General features: G+C 39.7%; 1 protein-coding gene across 2 annotated transcripts; it reads right to left on the bottom strand.

The window, feature by feature from the left end:
* Positions 1-876: 876 nt before the first annotated feature.
* Positions 877-24,935, bottom strand: FASTKD2 (FAST kinase domains 2). 2 transcript variants are annotated; one of them, XM_059393309.1, is made up of 13 exons: positions 24,857-24,913; positions 24,498-24,615; positions 22,852-23,672; positions 19,637-19,740; positions 18,787-18,895; positions 18,136-18,259; positions 17,725-17,864; positions 16,018-16,190; positions 11,965-12,128; positions 10,780-10,983; positions 10,300-10,381; positions 8,788-8,902; positions 877-6,551 (listed from the first exon to the last, which is right to left on the bottom strand). In XM_059393309.1, exons 3-13 carry the CDS (start codon positions 23,572-23,574, stop codon positions 6,432-6,434), a joined length of 2,058 nt encoding a protein of 685 aa, XP_059249292.1. In that variant the 5' UTR covers positions 23,575-23,672; positions 24,498-24,615; positions 24,857-24,913; the 3' UTR covers positions 877-6,431. The 2 variants fall into 2 exon arrangements, with proteins under 2 accessions (XP_059249292.1, XP_059249291.1); XM_059393308.1 differs by lacking the exon at positions 24,498-24,615 and having other exon boundaries at positions 24,857-24,935.
* Positions 24,936-24,999: the final 64 nt, after the last annotated feature.

Below are 24,999 nucleotides of genomic sequence, written 5' to 3'. Positions count from 1 at the left end.
CTTAGTTCTGGAGTCCCAGCATCTTCGTCACAACTCCCACCAGCAAAAGAGCGCCCCATATCCTGCCGCACCACACCCTGGGACCTCTGCTATTGCTATTCCAGAAAAATCAAATGCTCCTCAGTTGTTGGCAGAAAGAATGGTTTGCTCCTCATCTGGCCTTCTTAATCTCAAGCAGGTACATCTGCTTGGAGGAAGCCAGGTCACATCCGGAACTCAAGGATGTAAGGAACGTTGGGAAATGTATAGACTTCGGTCCCCTGCGTCCATCAGTGAGCCACAGCACACCCATGCACCACAAAGGGGTTAAAAGTGTATCAAGAGATTCTGTCCTCCAAGCCTTTTGGGTAGTCACAAAGGCCTGGGCAGCCAAAGCAACTTTTGGCCACCTCACCTAGCGCTCCCTTGAAGGGGCAGTCTAGACAGAGTGGGACCTGATAGCTCACCCCTCAGTTCCCAAGAATAAAGATGAAAAGCATTGGCTTTCCCTGTTGTGCTGGGATGTATTGTGTGAAGCCAAGAATGTGTCCAGTTACCCAGACAGCTACTTAAGAAGCCTGCTGCTGGCTGAGCTGCTGACCATATGGACCAGGGACACTCCAGCTGCTGGATAGTTTCAATGGTGAGGTGCAGACAGCTGGATTTGGGGACGGCCACATCCTCACAAGAACAGCTCGAGGTATATGCCCTAAAATCTCTTCTGTTGACTTATCTCTGTTTACTTAGAGACATCCAAACTAGTTGCAGGGTGACTGCTGTAACAACACACACACACACACACACACACACACACACAATCAGAACTTCACTATCGTGGAGCCAAAAATAGGATACCTTTTTATTTATTTTTTAAAGGATTATTTATTTATTTATTTGACAGACAGAGATCACAAGTAGGCAGAGAGGCAGGCAGAGAGAGAGGAGGAAGCAGGCCCTGCTGAGCAGAGAGCCCGATGTGGGCTCCATCCGAGGATCCCGGGATCATGACCTGAGCTGAAGGCAGAGGCTTTAACCCACTGAGCCACCCAGGCACCCCAGGATATCTTTTTAAAACACTTTCTGAATTTTGCTCTAAAGACTTCCACTCAAAATTAGAGACATACATCATGTTAGTAAGACCCACTAAGGCTATCCATGTACACTGCCCCCTGGTTTTACATGTACCTCAAATATTTAGAAATACTTGAGATGAAAAAATTCCATGCATTTCAAACCCATTTGTATTATCACACAAAAAAATCTACATCGCATTTGTCAATGACAGAACAAGAAGAGCTGTTAGGCCCTAAACGAAATCTTCAATTTTTGAATGGTTTCAAAAATGGTTTAAAATTGTTTCATCAGCTACTTATGTAAACAAAGTTTCTTGTCAATGGTGACGACCAAGAATTCGAAGACCTCATCATTAAAATACCTTGATCGGGAACTGGATATAGCCATTTCAAGCATGCAATTTAATATTTAACAGTTACGTCTAGAGAGCAAGATCTAGAGAGCAAGATCAAGTTTCTCATTAAAATATTTTTTAAATATTTGGGAATTTTACACAATATCAATATTTAAAATCTTCTGTAATACTTTGGGTTTTACTGACTGTCATCCTTATTATAGCATATGAAGACAATATTTTGTTCTACTAAGTGCCAAATAAACACTCAAAATACTCTTTAGTTTAGTGTTATGAAAACACTTCATTTTCTATGTGCACCATGACGTAAAGGTCGGGCTTGGAATGGAGTAGCGAGAGCCACATTATCACATGGAGAACAAGATTTCACAGTAAAGTAAATTTATTTACTTACTACATTAACATTCTAAGCAGAGGATAATTTCTTGGCTCCTTTCCCTTTTAAAATTTAGTTCTCAGAATTTATCACATGTACCACCACCGCTGCTGTTCCATCTCATAAAATACCTGCAAGAAATGTTCAGATTATCTATGGTCTCCCTGTGTATGTTACCAAATCATACTCACTCTCCTCTGTACAGTCAGCTCTGAAAACCCAACCCCGTGACCCCTCAGACTTCCTCTTCCCTTTTGCTTGGAGCCTTTTCACATATCAGGTTATCTTTTGGCAAACAATAATGGCATCTTATCTTGTTAAGCAACTTGAGAGGATCGCTGTCTTAACTTCTTCATATCACCCATGATTCTGGGAATACATTAAGTAAGCTCTTCATGGTTATCACTAATTACTACAATGCTGTTTGGAGAATCAAGCCTTAGGAATGAATTGAGATCAATTAATGATTTGTTTTCTAATTATTCATTTCTGAAAATATTAAAAATGTGGATAAAAATCACAATTCTATTCAGAAACATCACTCTCTCCATCTTTATCCTTTTCTTTCCTGTCGTTTTATGCACATCTATGCATTAAATAAGCTGTATTTTTTTTAATAAAATTTAAATCCTAGTATATGGAGTTGGTATTTGTTTTTCCATTTAATATAATTGTAGGGTTTTCCCCACATCAAGTACATTATGGCACATCCAGAAATTTTACAAATATTAAAATGATGTCTTAGGACAGTGTTTCTCAGATTTTAATGAGCATACAAATCACCTGGGATTGTTACAGTACAGGTTCTGGTTAAAGGGTCTTGAGATGGGCCCCAAGATTCTACATTTCTAACAACCTCCCAGATGATCTGACACTCCTGGTCTTGGACCGTACTCAGAGTAGCAAAGGCATAGAAAATATATATATTCCAGTAATGATGAACACACGTAATTTTCAATGTCTGGCTCCTATGCAGTGAAATACCCCACCAATGGAGTGATAAGGATCCTTACAATGCAGGAGTAATACAAATATTTATCAAGTATGTACTATGTATGCATATAGGCACAAGATCATTAAAAATCTAATTACTGGTCAATATCAATAGATATCAATATTTCCAAGACTCTGGATGCATACAGCCAAAGAACATTCCATGGTGACAAAAAAACAGACCAGTGGTTTCCAGGGAACAAAGGGAAAGGCAAAGAGGGAGGTAACTTTTAGGGGTGGTGGGGAGGTTCATTATCTTGATTGTGGGGATGTTTTCATGGATACTTTATATGTAAAATGTTAGAATGTATCAAACTACACTTTAAATATATGCAGTTCATTGTCAGTTATACAATAAAGATTTTTTTTTTTTAATATGGGGGGAGGGGAGGGGAAAATGTATTCCAGAAAGGTGTTCACGTTCTACCAGGGGCATATGCAAGTGCCTACCTCATTACACCTTCTTCAGCAGTACTGGAATTCTTAAAAGGAAGGGGAAAAAAAAACACCACTGCTATTTTAAAAGACAAACATATCTCATTTTTTTGAATGTGCATGGTTTTCATTAGTAGTAGACTGAAGTTTGTGTTGATCAGTTCTTTACTCATTTTTCTTTTGTTACATTAGTGTTTCTTATCAACTTACAGGATCTCTTTAAATATTTGTCAAAAATATACCATCTTGGGGCGCCTGAGTGGTTCAGTAGGTTAAGCGTCTGCCTTCAGCTCAGGTTATGATCTCAGGGTCCTGGGATGGAGCCTCACATGACATTAGGTTCCCTGCTCAGTGGGAAGCCTGCTTCTCCCTCTCCCACACCTCCTGCTTGTGTTCCCTCTCTCCCTGTCTCTCTCCTGTGTCAAATAAATAAATATCTTTAAAAAATCTATCTTTCCCCTTGACTTGATGTTTACCTTTGTGTATACTTGATGTAATTATAACCTATGTAGACATTTTAAAGAAGTTCAAGACTAAAAAAAAAAAAAATAATCTTAACACTGCTCCACACACACATGACTCAGAACACAGATTTAGACAGAAATGAAGTTGAAGTCTTTTCCCGACACCTAATTTCTTTCACAAGGTGGCTGGCTCACTTCTTGCCACAGACCGCATCAGAAGCAAGCTGTGTATCTAAACCCATCAACTTCCATCTTTCACATTCGGTCTCTTCTTTGGTTGATACAGTAAAATGGGCTAGTTTCATCATTTCTACAGCGTGGAGATAGTGGTACTAAGATACCAAGTATGTTGTGACTTGATCAAGAGTTGTCAGAATTTGGATTTATAAACTCCCATTTCATTGATCCTCTCTCACTGAATGAGAAATAGGTCTGAGAAATCAAACTGGGGCTGTGTGCTTGGGTTTGGTTTTGTTTTGTTTAAGTCAATTGAATGAATACCAGAAAAGGAAAATATATGAATAGTCTCCTGGAGGAATAAATTTCTCTATTCTTTTTTTTTTTAAAGATTTTATTTACTTATTTGACAGAGAGAAATCACAAGTAGATGGAGAGGCAGGCAGAGAGAGAGGGAAGCAGGCTCCCTGCTGAGCAGAGAGCCTGATGCGGGACTCGATCCCAGGACCCTGAGATCATGACCTGAGCTGAAGGCAGCGGCTTAACCCACTGAGCCACCCAGGTGCCCTAAATTTCTCTATTCTGATAAGACATATATTATTAAGCTGTTTCCCTTTGTTGTACCTGGAGTCTCACAATAAAGAATACTGATTCTAGTAATACTAGTGTAAAAGAGGAATGTGATTTTTTATCTGCCATGCCAACTGATACAAATGCAAAGAAAGTACTTCCCCAAAAGCTAGTTACAAGTCTTCCAGAAACTGTCCAACCTTTTGACCATGAGCCATAATTAGCCACTAGAAGCAACAGATACATGATATTCAAAGAATGAATCTTCATTTCTTTAATATTTTTAATTCTCATTCTGAAGCTTCTAAGGATTGAATCATTTGACCAAAGACACAAAGCTCAGTGCTGTCCAATACGGAACCAGAATCCAGATTTCCTGAGACCCAAGCCAAAGGGCAGTAGAGGATGGAATGATACGGGCCCCAACCTTTTCTAAATGCAGGTTGGATAAACGGGTAAAATCTCTGACAGTTGAATAGTCCTATGCTGGAGGTTTTTTATGACTGACCCAGGGTTCAAGTCTCTCTTAAGCCTGATTCAGCTTGGGTTCACGCTCCAGCCCTGCCCTATTACCTGCATAGTCGTGGCAAATAATTTATCCTATTAGAGATAAGGAAATGAGGCCCCCCAGAGGATCCTACTCGCAGCTACACCTCCATAGTTAATTAAGGTAACAAAGAGAGCACAGGTGAGTACTTCGCTGGGTTTGGCGGAGAGCAAAGTGTCGAGGTCTGTGTATTTGGGGTATCTTAGTTCATCTGGGCTGATGTTAACAGAATCCCATCAATTCAGTGGCTTATCAACAATAATTTATTTCTCACAGTTCTGGACTCTGGCAAGTCCAAGATCAAGGCTCTGGCAGACTCAGTGTCTGGTGGGGGCCCTCTTCCTGACTCGCAAGTGGTCATCTCACTGTGTCCTCACATGGTAGAAGCAACAAGGGAGCTCCCTGGGGTCTTTTATAAGAGGAGTACTAGATTTCATGAGGGCTTCACCTTCGTGGACTAATCACCTCCCAATGCTCTACCTCAAATACCGTCACCTGGGGCTTAGGTTTCAACATATGAATTCAGAGGTGGGGACATACACATCCAGTCTCTTGCAAGGACGTAAAATCATACCAACTTAATATGGCACTCAGGATTCATAAGCGAAACTCACTGTGTCCACAGTGAGTCAAACGCTAGGTAGACAGCTATACCGCAGATATGAACTAATATTTCAATAAAAGAATTAATAAACAATTGAAAAACAGTCCTCAGGCCTGACTCACAACATAGTTCAGCTATATATTTAATCTAAAAGACTTCATGAAATGGTGGGAAATGGAAAGGGCAAAGGAATGATCTCAGCAATGGCCAAAGTGATGTTAGCAATCCGAAGCCTAATAAAGTTGGACTCCCTGACATCTCTGCACGGTCTCTTCTGTGCATCTCTCAGCGTGGCCCACGAACCACTTCCATCTCAAGTGCCTGTTGCCTATGCAGACGCCTGACCCACACCCATTCTGCACATGCTACTTCCATTTCTTCTTAACACACGCTGCAGTTCAAGCACTTGGCTAAACTGCCCACATGGTCAACACTGAAAAATGTGGTCAATGCCCGAGTCCCAGAACAGCTTATGGTAAGAGTGCAGATGTACAGATTTTGAACACAAGACCCGCCCAAGGTCTTGAATACCTCAGCCGCAGCCCATCACAACTAAGGAACCAGTGTTTAATGCATGAAAGCTAAAAAGCAAAAGTAAAACCTACAGCCCACGAATCTGTCAACTATCTGGGACCTAGAAAGAATAGGTATGATTGGAAAAGTGACCCTTCTGGGGTCACCTTCAAAAATGCCAAGAACATTTCTTCCACTCTTAAAGCTGATTTTAATGGTGAACTGAAGCATCACGTTCTGCTATGTTGAGCAGTCAGGTGAATTCCATTGACAACTGAACTGTAGTCTTTATTAAAATTCTTTTACAAACTTATGTCTGCTAATATGAAAAGGCTGCTTTGACTTTAACACGTGCTTTGCAGATTTACATCAGCAGTAAGAAAAGCTTCAGTTGAGTAGAGTTTGGTCTTCAAAAATGTGATTACATCCTTCTTCTCCAGCCTTTCCACCTCCCAATTATAGACCTTACCAAAGAAAGGGGAAAATCATCAGTTTGCAAGAAGACAATGACATGTAAAATAAAAACTAGTTTTGAGATCCAAGCATATCAAAGTAACATCAAGCCAACTTTAAAAAAAAAAAAAAAAACAAGTGTTATCACTACATTTGTATCTTCAGGGTAAATACCCAGTAGTGCAACTGCTGGGTTGTAGAGTAATTCTATTTTCAACTTTTTGAGGAGCCTCCACACTCTTTTCCAGAGTGGCTGCATCAGCCTACTTCCCACCAACAGTATAGGAGGGTTGCCCTTTCTCTTCATCCTCGCCAACGCCTGTCCTTTCCTGACTGATTAATTTTAGCCATTCTGACTGGTGTGAGGTGGTATCTCATTGTGGTTTTGATTTGTATTTCCCCGATGCCGAGTGATGCGGAGCAAATTTTCATGTGTCTGTTGGCCATTTCGATGTTTTTTTTTGCAGAAATGTCTGTTCATGTCCTCTGCCCATTTTTTGATTGGATTATTTGTTCTTTGGGTGTTAAATTTGGGTGGTAAGTTCTTTATAGATTTTGGTTACAAGCCCTTTATCGGATATGTTACGTGCACCCGCATGTTTACAGCAGCAATGTCCATGATAGGCAAACTATGGAAAGAGCCTAGATGTCTATCAACACATGAATGGATAAAGAATATGTGGAATATATATAAAATGGAATACTATGCAGCCATCAAAGAAAAATCTAAAATCTTGCCATTTACAATGATGTGAATGGAACTAGAAGATATTATGCTAAGCAAAGTAAGTCAATCAGAGAAAGACAATTATCATATGACCTCACTGATATGAGGAATTTAGGAAACAAGACAGGGGATCATAGGGGAAGGGAGGGGAAAATGAAACAAGATGAAACCAGAGAGGGAGACAGACCATAAGAGACTCTCAATCTCGGGAAACAAACTGAGGGTTGCTGGAGGGGAGGGGAGTGGGAGGATTGGGGTGGTAGACGGCTGGGTGGCTGGATGATGGACACTGGGTGGGGGCATGTGCTATGGTCAGTGCTGTGAAGTGTGTAAGACTGATGATTCACAGACCTGTACCCCTGAAACAAGTAATACATTATATGTTAATTTAAAAAAACAAGTGTCGGGACACCTGGGTAGCTCAGTCAGTTAAGCATCTGCCTTTGGCTCAGGTCATGATTCCAGGGTCCTGGGGTCAAGTCCCTCATCAGGCTCCTTGCTCTGCCGGGGACCTGCTTCTTCCTCTGCCTGCTGCTCTCCCTACTTGTGCTCTCTCTCTCTCCTCCCAACAAACATACAAATAAATTTTTTAAAAATAATAATAAAAAACTTAAAAAACAAGTGTTATCTTATAAATTATTCATATTTTAAAGGTTTAGTATGACTATGTGCTAGGATTGAAGAAAGCTCTACCAGTGAAAATTCTAAAAACTTTAAAGGCCCTCTAATGGGTGCAAAAACTCTTTTCTTGGGATAATCTTCCTGAGAATCCATATAATATCCATTAAGGGAAAAAGTCTTAAATAGTAGCCCATTAAGAGAAACATGCCATCGTAACCTCAATAATCTGCACGTAATCCACGTTTGGATACAGAAGTACCATAATGAAGATGAGAATTTCACACTTCACCTTATGTGCAAGACCAAGTGAGTGGCCTTTAGACAGACACACAGACAGAGAAATAGAAATATATATGTAGATAGATTCATTCAAAGGTTCTTGCTCCACACAGAGACATCTGGAAAGGCTGGCCTAGCAAAGCTGCAGAGCTCAGAATCAAAATGAGGTGTGAGAAGGAGGAGAAAGAACTCTCTTCTCACGCCCATCTAACTTTTTCCAGTGACAACCACCTGACAACAGCCTCACACCAGCCCCTGATCACACAAAGCTTTAATTCACATCTTTACTTCCCTTGCTCAAGAAACTCTGGAAATTGAGTATCATGTCATGGGTCTTAAGTTAAATAAGAAAACAAATTATTTACATTTTCCTCTTAACAAAAAGGAATAAAATTTACCAAACGTTGCACTTATAAAACTCCTAGTAAATAATAGTTATCCGCTGAGCAGGAACCACTCATGCACAGAAATGTTCTTTTCCAAAGAAAAAATAACTAAGGTACTTACTCCAACACTGCCGACAATTCCTCTAGAGTCCTCATAACCAAGCTCAACCACAAAATCCCCAGCAGAATGGACATCAGTAACAGAAAAGTATTTCGTTTGCATTTTTTTCTTACCAAGATTACGTGAAAACCCATTATTTTCAAATGTCGCAATTTCATAGCAAGGAATCCTCTGGGATGGGCTAAATCCAAACAGTAAGCAGATCTAGGAACACACAGTACAGCTACTCTGAAAATGAAAATGCACAAAAGGAGACCCATTACTAATGAGATTACATCTACAATCGAGCTGCATTCCTCTTTGGAGATTTCAAAATTGAGTTCTCTGCTGACCACAGTTGTCACCGTTCCCTCCTACCCAACTGCCTCCACCTCCTTGTTACTTGGCCTCTGCAAATACTCCAGTATATGAAGGCTACAGAAACCAAAAGCTTTTAATAATGCTTTACATGATTATCTCTCAACCATCTTTAAGAATGGCTATATTCTTGATGAGCAAAATATCCAAATAAGAAAGCATTTTATGGCCTTCCTGTGTAGCGTTAATCTCTGATCTAAATATAATTATTTATGCTACTAGAAGTACTGATGTAAATAAACCAAATGGCAAATGCTCTTGTGGTACATACTGTCTCCCCGAGAGAGAAGCATTTAAAAACCAGAAAGGAGAGAGCAAATACAAAGAAGAAAACACTAAGAGAAAGGCGAGACTGTTAAAATGATAAAATCTGTACGTTAACGAAACGTGGAAGGTGTAATTTGTTTTTTCATTGTTCTTGGCCTTTTGGAAAGATTAAGTTGGTCGGAGGGAAAACAAGACCTTTGTATCGCTACTGTCTTCTGTTAGACTTTGGCTGTTATCTGAGAAAGCATAAAAGAAATGTCATTTTTTAAAGGAATGCTCATTATTTCCTCACTTCGCCTCAGTACTTTAGGCCGAGAGCTACTGTATTATTAGGCCCAGTACCTGAAAACGAAAAATAATCTTTCATAGAGGTCTGGGAGAAAGCCTTTCTTTCAGGGGGAGAGGGGTAACGTGCATAGGGAGGGTCACAGTGAAAAAGATGGCCGAGGAACAAGCTAGATGAATTCAGAAAAGGGGTAAAGGTCACAGAGTTGGAAGAGAATGGAAAGGCATGAGCGGACAGAGTGTGAAGCCTTACAGGTTTCCAGCGTTTTCTGCCTCTCTCTACTGTAGTTATGTGCACATCCTACGAAGCAATGAGGACAGAAGTTCCTTGGGGTCACAATCCATGTCTGACTCATCTTTGTGTGCCCCGCAGGGCCTACTAGTGCCTTTCCACAAAGACTGAACACGCGGTGTGTGCAACGGGACCTGAAGCATCCGCACCCATAGTTTCAAGCATGTAAACGTTGTTTTACTGTGGTACTCGGCTTTAAAACCCAATCTGTAAAAACTGCCTAGTTCATTACATGGCTCAACTCCAGTCCACTGTCTTTAAGGAACGTCTGCATTTACACCTATGCAGTAGATTAATGGAGGAGAAGTCTCTTGGTATATCACAAGCTCTGCAGAAACAGGTCTTAGTATTGTTACTGCTACTTAATATGAAGTCTTTGAGAATTAAATTCAGAAAGCTCAGCAAATGAATGTATGTCAGCAACCTTTGAATATCTGCAGCAGAAGTTACTGCGTCGGAAAACGGAAGCACTTGACTCCTGTTAATATCCATTCTGACTTCAAAATCTGAAAGAAAACAATTAATTTTTCAAACATTGCTCAAAGTGATATTCAGTTTCAAAATATATACTAACGCTACCAATAATGATAATGGCATCAGACACAACATATGATGAGCTTACGATGTGCCAAACTCCAGCCTGGAGTTTACACGCATCATCTCATTTATTCATCACGGGAACTGTATGAGGTTCCACGACGCTTACTGCCAGTTTATGGACAAGGGAAGGAGGTAAGCACCTCGCGAACACATCACTGGCACGTACAGAGCAAGACTCCCAACCTGGCAGTCCAACTCCAGAGCCAACACTCCACTAACCTGCCATGGAAGACTCTTCATCTTTGCCCAAAATAAAGGAAAAGAAGTAAAATACAATAGAGGAAAATCACAGAGACCCCCATACCGATATGATAATTATGTGGCAACTGTATGTCTTTTGAGAAGTATCCTTCTCCCAGAAGGCTACTTAGCCCGTCTGCCACCTTCACATTTTGATATGTCGTGGATGACCGTGGTGGCAGGTCGAAGTCTATGGCCTTCTGACATGGAATATCCAGTTTTAGGCAAGCAGCCAAAATACGAAGCTTGTGAGCATTGCTCTCGTCACCTTAAAAAAAAGGGAGAAAGAAAAATATACAGTTAAGAAGAAATATTAATGTTAAGCTTAAGACATTGCATTAATGTACCTATATTGCTAATGATGATTCTTCTCAGGAGGAACCTGTGTGTCTCCCTAGTCCCCACAGAGCCTACACCGGTGCCCGGTATTTGATAATGCTTTAAAGTTTAGAAGCTCTTTGTAGGTGACTTAGTGTAAACTCTTCACTGAATGATGAGCAATGCCCAGGAAGGTTCAAATGCCTTATGATTAACCAAAGGCCAAGCTGGGACTCAAATCCATGTTTCCTGGGTTTTAGAGCTGTTTCCCCCACTGTCACTGCCTTAAAAAATCAGCACGTGCTATTCCTGCTTCACAAGTTGACTCTGGAATTTCCTAACATTGTTTGTAAAAGAATTTAAACGTCTCTATTCTCAGACCCATTACTGAATTTTGTACATCCAGCCAGATATTGCTTTTCTTTGTAAAGACCCAAAGTCAACAATTAATTTCGTTCTAAGAGTAAGTTAAGTTCACTACTGTGGAAACTATCTGAATGCTTGATCTAAAAGCTTGTGTCCTCATTACAGGCCAGGAGTGACAAAGTGATTAGGGCTGCAAAAACTGACTTGAACTCAGCTCCAAAGGTGGTATGTAAGGATTAGGAAATACAAACGCCTCCGATCGAGGCATAAAGAACATGGTGAACACGCGGCCTTTGCACAGGTGCAGACGGTACAAATAAAAGGAACAATGGGGATGTGTTTCTGATCCTTGCCTTCTATACCTAAGAGTCGGTCATTAAAGGAGGCTGCATAGGTTTGCCGGCTTGAAGCACCGACCTCTGACTTCACCATTTTGGGTCCTTTCCTCAGTAGTATCTGCATGTTTTAACTAACTCTGCTCTAACAATGACCCCATTCAGAATCACAAGGAAGCTAGCTAGTGGGACTGCCTTATTTCAGTCACGACCGTATGCTGACATCATACCTGGTATCAGCAGCTCCTTGATGACATCCTTTTGGAGAAGTGGATTAATAAGGGCCATGGGGAAATGGTTCATCAAGCAAAATGAACACACAGCATTCAGTAGATTTTCAGAAGAGATGTTGTGAAGATAACCGGTCAGAGAATTAACCATAACTTCTTGGAACCTTCGAGGGAACAAAGAAAAGTCAGCTTTCAAATATAAATAGAAAACCAGGTTATGGTAGGGAAAGTGGGGTGTCAGAGAACCCATGGCTTTAAGGAGTCCAAAGAAAGGAAGTGAGAAAATCAGACTGGTAGTATCCGCATGTCCTTGAGGTCAGGTGCCTATCTCACAATAAATATAGGTTCTCAATAAATCTTAGTTGGCTACTGCTACATGTCTTGTACAGAGTAAATACTTCATAGGCTGTGACCCATTTAATTACTATTAACACTTTATGGGTAGGTATTCTTCTCATAATAAAGATGAGTAAACAGGTTCAGAGAGGCTGAGGAACTTGTCCAAGAACAACCAGCAGGAAGAAGCAGAGACAGCATTGGAATGCAAGTTGTCAGGCTCCAGAGCCTTCTAATCATTCTCCTGAATTTTTACCATGAGTATGTCTGTAAGGTCTGGAACACTCCCAGTTTTACCAGCAATTAAAATTCTGTAGCTATAAATATTCTGAGTTAAAAGAACTTCCAGCCTAATCCTACCATGCAGAACTAATGCTCTACAGTATGGCACGGCAGTTAAGCATGGATGAAGAGAGCGAAGATCCAATTACGCGGGGTCTCTTGCTCAGGGTGACATGATAATAAATGGCACAGACAGGCTCTGAGTGATAGATTTTATGCAGAATATATGACAGTAGAGGAAGGATGCTCCAGGACGCTAGCCTGGTGATGTGCGGCTACCTCCAAGCAGTGTTGCCTGGAGGAGGTGGTACCTGAGCTTAGGACATAAGCTATCTACAGTTCTGGAAGAAAAAAACGAACGACATGCAAAGGACAGTGATGGCACACAGGAAAGGAAGGAGACAGAGCAGCTTTGCGGATAAGGAGAATTTCAGGACGTGGAAAAGATGCAGTGAGCCCTTGTGCACGACGAGGCTATACAGGAAATGGCCTCAGGTCAGCTGGGAGGTCCCATGGGCAGCAGCGGATGGCTGAGGGACGGAGTGGGAGGCTGTGATAGGCTAGAGCAGGACTGTGGGAGTTACTAGGGGAAGAAGGGAACAGGCCCCAGAGACAGCAGTGAGGCCAGAAAGGGTAGGCGGCAGAGGACCGTCTTTGGAGACTGGGGGGGTAATCACCTCTCGGATCTTCTCATCCCACTTCTATATCTCCTGCTTTAGTTAACACTCAACTTTACATCCTTCCCTGCACATGCTCTGCTGTTCTTTGCTCCCTGACTTGAATATGGTGTCGCTTCTGCTCAGAATCTTCTTTCCTGCTTATCTGTCTATGGTTGCCTCCTATCTCCCCACCTTTGAGGATCTGCTCAGGTACCACCTCCTCCAGGCAGCACTGCTTGGAGGTAGCTGCACATCACCACGCTAGCGTCCTGGAGCATCCTTCCTCTACTGTCATATATTCTGCATAAAATCTATCACTCCAATTTTCATGCTGTCTTTAACTACCAAAATCTGTGCCAACCTCACCCATTACACAGAATCCTGGCAAAAAGGACTATGTCATGGGAAGCCTGGCTGGCTCGGTTGGGGGGGCATGTGACTCGTGATCTCGGGGTTGTGAGTTCAAGTTTCATGCTGGGTGTACAGATTACTTAAATATCTTAAAAAAAAAAAAAAAAAAAAAAAAAGGACTGTGTCTTACTCATCTTCATCCTGAGTACCCAAGTACTTGGTATAGGTTTTCTGGCTAAATAAACCAATTTAGATGAGGAAGACACAAAGGAGAGAATGTCTGTAGAAAAAGATGAAGCAAGAGTAAGGATGTACAACAAGTTGTATCCATTAAATATGTACAGCTTTTTACACGTTAATCATGAGATGAATAAATAAAAGTGGTTTTAAAAATCATTTCATACAGTTTTTAGTAAATAACTGATGGAGGAAGAGGAGAGGGAAGAGGACGCAGGAAAAGAGAAAGAAGAAGAAGAAGATCTATGGTGACCACAAGTAAGCCACAGACGTTCTGGAGTTCAGGAGCACACTGAGGCCCAGAGATGCAAATCTGGGATTATCTACGGGGTGGTAAGTACAGATCATGAAGAAAAAAAGAACTGAAGTAGTGACAGTTGAAAAGCTAAAATGTTTTCTTTCTTGGGTTTCAAACCCAGGAACACACTCTGGATTTAACAGACCCTCTCTCCCAGGAGCCACCACATAAACAAAATTATTAATGTGCCACATGTGGATATACAATGTGCTAAGTAAGCCAAATTTTCTACCACTCTCTGCTAATCAACTTCTCAAATGCTCTGAGTTAGCCTGCTTCTAAAAATCCACCACTGCAGCCGAAGACACCATCATCCTCTCTCTCTCCCCTGAAGTATTCCTTTGGTACCTCCATTTACTGCCTTCCTCTGGAAATCCAAGGCTTGACTCCTTAAGTAGTCTGGAAGAACAAGGAACATGATGCGACAATGTGGACCACGCTGTGTCTTGGGATGGCCACAGTGAGTTGAAAAACTCATTAACCACCCAGTGTTTGTTCTCCTAATACCATGGAATCCATGTGGCTGTTCCTGGAGTTCTACTTACCACTCAACTTGACACTGTCAAGAAAGTACTAAAGGTACATGGGAGCCAGCCTCAGAAGAAAACCAATCAAGGAGAACAGAAAGTGACGGAATTTGGGGGATACTTGGAAACCTTCATTAGATGCCTATTCTGTGCCAGGTCTTGTGCTAAGTTCAGAATAACAAGAATCTGGGTCTGACTCTGGAGAGCTTTCCAGCTGAGAAGCAGACACAGGCTTTCTGACAAATAATCCCAGCTCTGTGTCAAGGTTCAACCAGAGATTCATATAAGGTGTGACAAGCACAGGGGCTCTGGAGGCAACAAGCAGGCAAAGCACAGGAAATGCGGCACAAACCAAGTTCTTCAATACAGTGCAGGCTACGGTGGGCAGCTGGAGGCCAGCACTTCTTTGGGTACATACTCCAAAAGGAGGGTGTGGGACCCAAACTCAATCGGATCTCCTCTTTTAGAAATCCAAATCCTGATGGAAACCCCAAGGACAGAATGCAACTGAAGTCAAGTCACTCAACGGATGACGGAGACGGTCTGTGACTCCTGCCACTGAGACCCTCGGAACTGGTCTAGTTTATTCCTGTCATCCTGTGGCTACCCCACAACTCTTTTACACAGATTCACCCACTTAATCCTCTTAAAGACTCAATGTGATTAGGAGTAACTCTTATGTCTTCTCCCCATTTTAACAAATGAAGAAACCCAAGCACAGATCAGTGGCTTGCCAAAAGTTAAGTAGCTTATGAATGGCAGAGCCGGGCTTCAAACCTGAGTAATACATCTCCAAGGTCTGCGCTTCTACAAAAATGGCATCTTACATATATTTTCTTTCATTTTTAGTGAACTCAAACTGATCCAGAGAGGTAGAAAAGATGTTCTGGGTGGAAAGCAGAGGTAGGAAAGAGCCCAGCATGTCTGAGGAACTGCTGTATTTAGTAGTAGAAATGCAAGGTTAAGGTTAAAAATGAAAATTATAGAAAGCAGTAATTTGGGACCAAATGGATAGTCAAAGTCAAAACTAACTATGAACTTAGGAACTGAGGGAATAAGGTAGGAGAGTTTCAAATGAAGACCTAGGCTGAATTAACAAATAAAACCATAAAGAACAAAGAAACAAGCAAGACGACCAAAAAGAAAACAAAAAAACAAAAACAAACAAACAAACAAACAAAAAAAAAAAACCCAGCAAAAAAACCTCCACAAATAAAGACTACCAAGCCTTGTTTCTTGATACAGGTGGCAGCCATGGATGTGCTCACTTGTAACAATGTATTAAGCTTATGATAATATGTAACCTTTCCTTGAAGTATGTTATGCAGCAATAAAAAAAATTTTTAAAAGAACAAATACATACTCTGAGGTCTGGCATTTGTAGAAGTGATTGAGAGAAGAATACACATGAAGAATACAGATAATGCTTTTCATGTTTAGAGAGGCAGGATCAGCTATCACTTTCTTCATGAACACGTCCATCAGATCAGTATGTCGAAAGCCAAGGTTTTCAAATAAAATGAGGAGAAAGATAACCTTTAAAAAAGAATGAATTGAGGGAAAACATTTTAATAATTATAGAATGCTACCAGTAATTTTTTTTAGAGCTCAAAAAATTAAAACAGCAATAGAACTGTCTGGATGAAGAGAATATTCCCTAAAAAGAAAAATTCTCTTTTCCTCACAAAATCCATTCCAGCAATTCCTGAATTAGATATTAAGTTAATAAGCAACCCCTTTTTATAAATGAGAACCAGGGCATACAATGGTTTCCATAATTCCATCTCATTTAAAAATAAATCCTTTCTTACAACATCAGATCTAAAAACTACCTTAATATACAATGGAATATTACTCAGCCATCAGAAAGGATGAATACCCAGCTTTTGCATCAACATGGATGGGACTGGAGGAGATTATGCTGAGTGAAATAAGTCAAGCAGAGAAAGTCAATTACCATATGGTTTCACTTATATGTGGAGCATAAGAAATAGCATGGAGGACATTGGGAGAAGGAAGGGGAAAATGAAGGGAGGAAAATCCAAGGGGGGGATGAACCATGACAGACTATGGACTACAAGAAACAAACTGAAGGTTTTAGCAGCGAGGGGCGGGGGATGGGTTAGCCCAGTGGTGGGTATTAAGGAGGGCATGGATTGCAGGGAGCACTGGGTGCTATACACAAACAATGGACCTTGGAACACTACATCAAAAACTAATGATATACTGTATGGTGACTAACATATCATAATTAAAAATACCTTACATATACCTTTTCTAAGGTTTTTCAAAATGACCAACTCAACTTTGAACTATTCCACATTCAAAACATGTAAGAGGTAATTCAAAAATTTCTATATTCAATATTGAGTTGTACAAATGAGAACAGAGATTAAATATACTGTGATTAAATTAAAATTTCCAGTTCACTTCTCATTTCCCTCTTGGAGACTCTCACTATTAGTATTTCTCTTTCCAAAACTGATTTCCATGGTAAACTCAATATGCCCCTTACCCTCCAAAGTAAAGTGAACCTAGGGACTGAACACAATTACCACTGTTTCAGTACAAAAAGAAGCTTTTACCAGCTGCTTCATTATATGTTTCTAATACTAATACAGCCCCCAAATTTAAAGGTTCTTACTCTGGAAGAAACAAAACAACTTTCCATAAATAAAAGATAGACATGGTCACTAAGTAATGACATTTTACACTTCAAAATGCATAAGCCTATCACATCATCTGTTTTTAAAAAAAGAAAAATAGAAAGATAGAAATAATCCTAATTATCCAAATTATCATGCTATCTTTTAAAAAACAAACATAAGAACAAACTTTGGACAACATAGTTTCTCTTTCAGAAAGATGGTTAAAAGATTAAATAATATATTAACAGGAAACTCCTAGACAGAAATGATAAGGAGCTATTCTTTCAAAAGTCATTTCAACATTGGAATATTTTGGTCTCTTAACTGCTATAAAGCTGATACAGAAATACCCAGAATGTTAAATGAATTGATCTGCTTCTTGGAAGTTTCTGAGGCTTATTCTAAACTGTTAACAAACTTACTTGCTTTAACTTCCAGATGTCAATAGTCGTAGCCACATAATCTGCTATTCCCTTAAAAAGATCTAAATTATGGTAACGGAGGTCTCTGCAAGACTGCAATATGTTGATGAGTACTTTCAAAGGACACCCATGGATATTACCTTTAAAAATGAGTTAAATAAACAAACAAAAATTACCACACAGCTTTGAATGTAAAATCCAAGATACTCTACACTCAAAATGTTTGTTTCTTTAGAAAAATATAGCACTGCATTTTGTAAAAGACAAACACAAAAAAACTAAAGTCAAAATTAAATTTAGATCTAATCATATCATCAGTTATTGTCTGTATAACAGTAAAGTTTTTAAAACAAATACAGTCCAAAACAGTAGGTCAGATGCTAAAAATCATGAAAGAAAAATTCCCCTTACCTAGGACCATCTTACTGCATTCATCCAGGAGAACAACAGAGCGGTGATTCATGGCAGCTAATGCCTCAAACATGTGCTGGCTATTCAAATCAGAAAATTTGTCTAATTCTCTCAAGGCTTTCATCTAAAGAAAAACAAACTTCAATTTATAATCTCTGGCAAAGTAAATTAAACTTTTATTTTTAAGTAAAAAGGATAAAGTTTGAGCAAAGTGAAATATACAATGAAATATACAAAGAAATATACAGGTCAAATATACACATTTATATATACAGGGGCACCTGGGAGGCTCAGTGGGTTAAGCATCCAACTCTTGCTTTCAGGTCAGGTCATGATCTCATGGGTGGTGAGAGTGGGCCTGGTGTTGGGGCTTGACACTCAACGAGGAGTCTGCTTGAAGACTGTCTCCCTCTGCCCTCCTCTTACTCCCACATGTATTCTCTCTGTCTCTCTCTCTCAAATAAAAAAATAAATCTTTAAAAATATGTACCTATTCATATATACAAATAAATACAAATCTACTTCTATTACTTCACTCTAGCAAAATTGAACCTGAAAGCACAACAAAGTCTAGGAACTAAGAGCAGATAATAAGAAAAAAAATTTTTTTTCAAATCTTACCCACTTTAAGAAAATTCAAAATGTGTTTACCTCCAGTTTCCTTTTAAGAGCAATTGGTGCATCTTTTCCAACACATCTTATCAGAGCTTGTAATGTAAAGACACGTTCTATTTTCCAGACTCGCTGATCAGCTAGTATCCTGTAATTAAACACAATAAATACCACAATCCTAAATTCTGAAAACCAGAAGAATTATTTTAGAAGTTATATGGTCGAGCTCCTACCTCTAGGCGAGGAAGATGGACCCTACAAAAATAATCTACCTGCCCAAGGAAATGTAAGTAGTTAAAGATTGAAGACCAACTATTTCCTCTCACATTATTCTACTATCATGATGAGTACTTTAAAAGGACACCCATGGATATTACCTTTAAAAATGAGTTAAATAAACAAACAAAAATTACCACACAGCTTTGAATGTAAAATCCAAGATACTCTACATCAGGAGATTATAGTAAGATATCCCAATGCATCCGCAAAGACAAAGGAAATTAAGTCTTATTCTCACTGACCTATGACATTAGATCAGTTGCATTAATTTTATAAATTATAGAACTCAAGCTCTTTTTGGGCCAGGTCCTTATCATGTAATCCCACAAAGTACCCAAGTAACTGTTATGAGCTGAATACATGTCCATGTGCTCCCAGCCCACATCAGTTATAAGATCAATTTAGAATTCAACACCATTCATACTTTTTTTATGGTGGACCCTAAAAGAAGCATTATTTCTAGTGATCCAGAATCAGGATTTTAAGTTTAATAAGGTATTAAAGACTCTCCCCACCCAAATAAGGCAAGTCAACTTTCATTGTAGTTTTTTATTTGAGATATACACAGAGTAGAGAAAGCCACATGAAGAAAGCACAGGAGAGTGCTTACCACAAACCTGCTCGAAGAACGTCCACATTCTTACATGGCTCCATTGCCTCTAAAATAGCTGACAAGACTGAAAGACATTTCTCATCACACTCATTGATACGTTCCTATTGAAAAAATTACAAAAACACTGCAGATAAGCCTATTGTAGACTACCTCACCTAAGCAAAAGCACTGAAGCTTTCAATTAAATGATTAAGTATCAAACCAATAATTCATAGCCCATAATAAACATCTTTGAGAAAAAAATTTCATATGTAGTGAATTTTCCAAATAACCAATACACACTTTTACCTATCCACACATTTTTTACATTTACCATTACCACTGAATACCCACTTGATATGGATTGCATTCCTCTGCTTCTGAAATAACTTTTATCAAACACAATTTTTACTTCTTCTTAGGACTCAAGCTCAGCATGAAGACAAGGGGTAATTTGTCCATTCCTAAGAACCTTAGACAGCTCTCCGCATAACTTCTCTATATGCTTTCCTGGCATCAAATTGTAACTTCAGTTGTGAATCTTCTGATCCACATCTGCTATCCATTTTACCACCACTATCTGGGTATCAAGGGGAGCCCAGGCTCCGATTTCTTTCGGATCTCTTGGGTTGAGGCACTTATCTAGATTCTAGAAATGGCAAAGGGCATACATAATTCAGAAAGTGAATAGTAATAACACAGCTTACTTAGTGCTCTACAGTTTAATCACAACCAATTCATACACCTCACAAGAGTAGTTGTCATCACAGGTGGGAAATTTGGGCTGAAAGAGGTATGCTCTTTTGCTAAAATGGAGTGACTAACAAGGCACAAAGTCTCAGGTCAAAATCAGGTACTAAGTAGAAATGGAAAAGGCTGAAAGAAAAAGAAAAGAGGGTTTCCATAGCAATTCACAACATCCCATCAATATCTGCTGTGAAAGAAAGACTGTTTGGCTAAAAGGCAAATTCACTAATGACTTACTGACCTTTCACCTTTAGCTAAAATGTCTTTACAACATTCCAACAGGTCAATGAGACACAATCATACATATATATATATTCTGATTCCAAATATTCACTCATACTGGACCAATGCAAGATGCTATGCTGATTTGGATACCTGTCCAGGATCTAGTAAAAGCATTATCAACCAGAGAGTGACTTATTATAATCACTTCTAAATAACTACATAGGGAATACAGTCTACCAAATAAACATGGATATATTGTGTGGTTTAAACGCACACACATAAAAATTCATTCTTATGAAGGACATATAGAAATCACAGTAACGTAAAAAGCTAAAGTTAAAAACTCATATCCTTAAAAACTTAATTTTATAATAGGACAGGACTATAGGGGTGCCTGGGTGGCTCAGTGGGTTAAAGCCTCTGCCTCCAGCTCAGGTCATGATCTTACGGTCCTGGGATCGAGCCCCATATCAGGCTCTCTGCTCACCGGGGAGCCTACTTACCCCTCCCCACCTGCCTCTCTGCCTACCTGTGATCTCTGACTGTAAATAAATAAATAAAATCTTGTGGGAGGGAAAAAGGATAGGACTATATATGAGATTATCCTCAAGAAATTTAAAAATTATTTAATTCTGATCACTGAGTCTAGAAATCTGAGATGTCCACCCTTAAAAGGTAAATTATTACTTCAACGGACTATCATTTCTTCATCACATCTGGTGCTTCAGTGAGAACAAAGAGGACACGGACTCCCTTGCTCGAATCTAAAAGTGGCTCTTTTAACCAATTTCACCCTTCCTCCAGTCCATTTCTAAAATATAAAGTTGAACATGTAAACACTTTGCTTAAAATACTTCAATGGATCCCCCAATGCCCATATGATAATTCCAAACTCCTTATGAGGGCATAAAAGGCTCTTTATGATTTAATCCCCCTCCTCCCATTTCTAGCCTCAGATCTTGCTTCTACACCAGGAACTGCTCCTCCCCAGTCAGAATTACACAATTTGTTCCCTACTCCCTCAAACACATAACCCCAGAAGTCTATACTTCAGCACCACTAAACTACTTTCAGCTCCCCAAACCTGCTGAACTTTTCTTCTGGATGGAGAGGCAATCCTCTTCTGCAATACTACCCCCTTCACTATCCATTTTTCACTCACAAACTGCTGCTCATTCTTTGGATTCAACTTGGATATTATCTCCTACTGAGCTTAAATCCTTGTTCTACCATGAACTAGGGGTTTGTTAATTCACCCAGCAAATTAAGACCTACAAATATATTAACAGAAAGGTAAACTTGGGCAGGTTATTTAACCTAAGCCTAAATTTCCTAATCACTAGTAAAATGAAAGCAACTGTTTTAAAAGGTACACTGAGGATTACATGAGGCAATTCTGTTTTCGAACTATATGCATATATCTCTGCCTCAAACTCTAATCCTGTATCCTCCTCCTGTCTCCTCTTCCCACCATAAAGGGGAAGAGGACTTCTAACTTCTCCTAAGTTAGAAGTCGGTTATACACTTCTACAAGATAGTATTTTCTTTCACTGTGCTAGAAGCTCTCTTGTGGCCATTATATTGTCCATAATTATATTCCCTTGAGCTCAGGTCAGTTCCTATAATCTAGCAAATGTCAGACTTACTAAATGACATTGGTTAGTTTTGCAATTGCCTACAAAATATGTCTTCTCCTTTATGTTATAAGGACAAGAATCACGTATCCTAAATCTCTCTAGTGACAAGTGTAGTAAATTGATACATAATTGACACGAAATAAATGTTTACCATATAAATAAATGAATTCACTAGCTGTTTGACTTTAGCCAAGTTGCTTAACATCACTAAATCTGTTTCCTTATCGGCAAAACTGAGGTAAACATTGACCTGGCAGGGCTACTGAAAGGATTAAATAAGTAAAAAGCGTAGGTACTCAATAAATACTAGTTCTCCCCTCTTGTCTCTTACCTTCAACTAACCAACCTTTTCTTGTATATTTGATATCTCTCCTCATTTTAGTTTATTACTATTAGTCACCTCTGGCAAAGAAAAATGGTGCAAGCTTTCATAAATTTCCATAGCAAAAGGAAGGAAAGACCTGGTTAACTTATGGTCTCTAAATCATATATATGCAGAAATAAATATAAACTACCTATTCCACTAATAATTTCTTCCAAGGAGGATACATCTCTATTTCCCCCTCATTCTTTTAAGATGTGCCAGCCGTGTAAAGTGATATTTACACCTCTTTTTGATTTTACCTGGACCACCCTCAGCAAAGTCTGTATCAGCAGAGTGTTCTGAGGAATTCCAAGCTTCACCATAGCATGAAGACTGAACAGCAGGTGGTCATAGTGCAGGATCTTGGATTCTCTCATCATTTGTTCACACAGCTGATTAAATGCAGGGTGGTTAAACATTAGTTGCTTTTCAACACGCTTCTGGTCATCAGACATCCGTTTAGCAATTATCCACATTGCTGAAAAATAGTTACTACTGGGAAATGTAGGTTGTTCTGAAAACTTATCTAACACATCACTCAAAGAACTACACTCCTCAGATAGCTTTTTATTGTTGACAGGGGTTGGTTTTGTTTCCTTGGTGAGCACATCTTCACTGGAGGCCTTATGATGAAATGCTGCCTTCTTCAGTGCATTATCAGAGTCAAGAGAGTGTTTTGAATCAAATGACAGTCTTCTAGGACAAAGCGGTCTGTTGACTGTAAGGACTGTTTCAGTGCCTATCCCCTTCGTTTGAAAATTACCTCCTGATTTAAAAATTAAGGCATCCTGAAACAGATGTCTAGCAGATGACTGCACTCCATTACCAAAGTCACTTAAAAGAAGGTTTCTTGGGTTCCAGTTTGAATAAACAACTTTTGGTCTGGAAAATCCCAAAGGATACAGCCTTATTGTTCTGCTTGTAGGAACTAAAATACTGAATTGTCTGAGGTTCCAAAAAATGGCACCTGCTCTGTTATTCATTGCGCTATCCACTCAAACACTTTCAAATCACTTTAAAGTAGTCTCTGATGCAATATCACTTCAAGGAGGAGTGAAAGAGAAGAAATGCCGTTGTTTTCCTGTAGGGAAAGGAGTTATAAAAGGAATAAAAATTAAAGAGAAATTTTTACTTAATGAAATGAAATGAACTTAATAGACACCGAAGTAGGAACCTATGGAGACTTTAAAAATTAAAACGGTAAAACTACTAAGGGGCACCAGGGTGGCTCAGTCGGTTAAGCACTGCCTTTGGCTCAGGTCATGATTCCAGGCTCCTGCATAGAGTCCTGCATAGGGCTCCCTGCTCAGCAGAGAGCCTGCTTCTCTCTCTCCCTCTGCCTGCCGCTCAGCTTACTTGTGCTCTCTCTGTCAAATAAATAAATAAAATCTTAAAAAACAAACAGACAAAAAATAATAATAATAATAACAGTAAAACTACTTTACCAATATGGGCTTCCTCCACTTCTCTGGGAGAAGCCAGGTTACCTTGGAAGTAGTCGTTGTATAAATGAGTTTAAAAAATAAATAAAGTGAAATTACTGGTGAAAAGTGTTCCCACAAAGTTTCTTAAGAAAGGGATTTTATATATGATCTCTTTGATATGAAGAATTTGAGAGGGGGGTTAGGTTGTGGAGAGTAGGGAAGGGAAAAAAATGAAACAAGGTGGGATGGGGAGGGAGAAACACCTTAACAGACTCTTAATCTCCTGAAACAAACTGAGGGTTGCTGGGGGGTGACGGGGGTAGGGAGAGGGTGGTTGGGTTTGACACCGGGGAGGGTATGTGCTATGGTGAGTGCTGTGAAATGTGTAAGCCTGATGATTCACAGACCTGTACCCCAGAGAAAATAATGCATTATGTGTTAGTAAAAATAATTTAAAAAGAAAGAAAGGAATTTTATGTTACCATTGCTTTGGAGATGCCTTCAATGAAAAAGTTTTAACGTTGACGAATCCTTTTTATCATGAAGATTTAGCAACAGCAAACCCGGACTTTAAGAATATGGACTGGGACAAGTGAACCGCTGAAGAGAGGAAGCAACAAACCAAAGTGATGCTTGCACGCGGCCTGCGATTGGGAGGGTGACACAATCGGCCAGTATCGCCAGATCTGTTAGGAGATAATACTTCCCAAGGTGGGCCACCCAGTATTAACCCACCTCCCTAAAGTTAAGGCCCAAGCAACTCCTGAGACTCTTCTCCAAAGGCAAGAAGTCTAAGGTGTAGCACAGCAAAGTGCTGCGCCTATTCTCGTTGCCCACTCACCTGAGGTCAGAACCCCGTGGTCTATATAGGCGCAGCCATGACAGCTTTCCTGCGAGAGGGGCGTATCGCGAGATTTTACGGATCCTTTATAGGTCAAAAAGCTTACGTTCGCGGTAGTCGGAGAGGTTTGCTCAGAGAGAAGA

Source organism: Mustela nigripes, chromosome 3 (assembly GCF_022355385.1).
Source record: "Mustela nigripes isolate SB6536 chromosome 3, MUSNIG.SB6536, whole genome shotgun sequence".
NCBI lineage: Eukaryota > Metazoa > Chordata > Mammalia > Carnivora > Mustelidae > Mustela > Mustela nigripes.
This window is presented reverse-complemented; position numbering and strand designations above follow the sequence as displayed.

Bases quoted from the DNA above. Each gene is read 5' to 3' on its own strand.
- FASTKD2 (XM_059393308.1), bottom strand. From the start codon at position 23,574: ATGAATAACAGAGCAGGTGCCATTTTTTGGAACCTCAGACAATTCAGT. The intron at 18,260-18,786 runs GTAAACACATTT...GTTTTTCTTTAG, and splicing joins CTCTTAAAAGGAAACTGGAG to ATGAAAGCCTTGAGAGAATT. The intron at 10,984-11,964 runs GTATGATGTCAG...CTTTTTTTTAAG, and splicing joins CAAGGAGCTGCTGATACCAG to GTGACGAGAGCAATGCTCAC.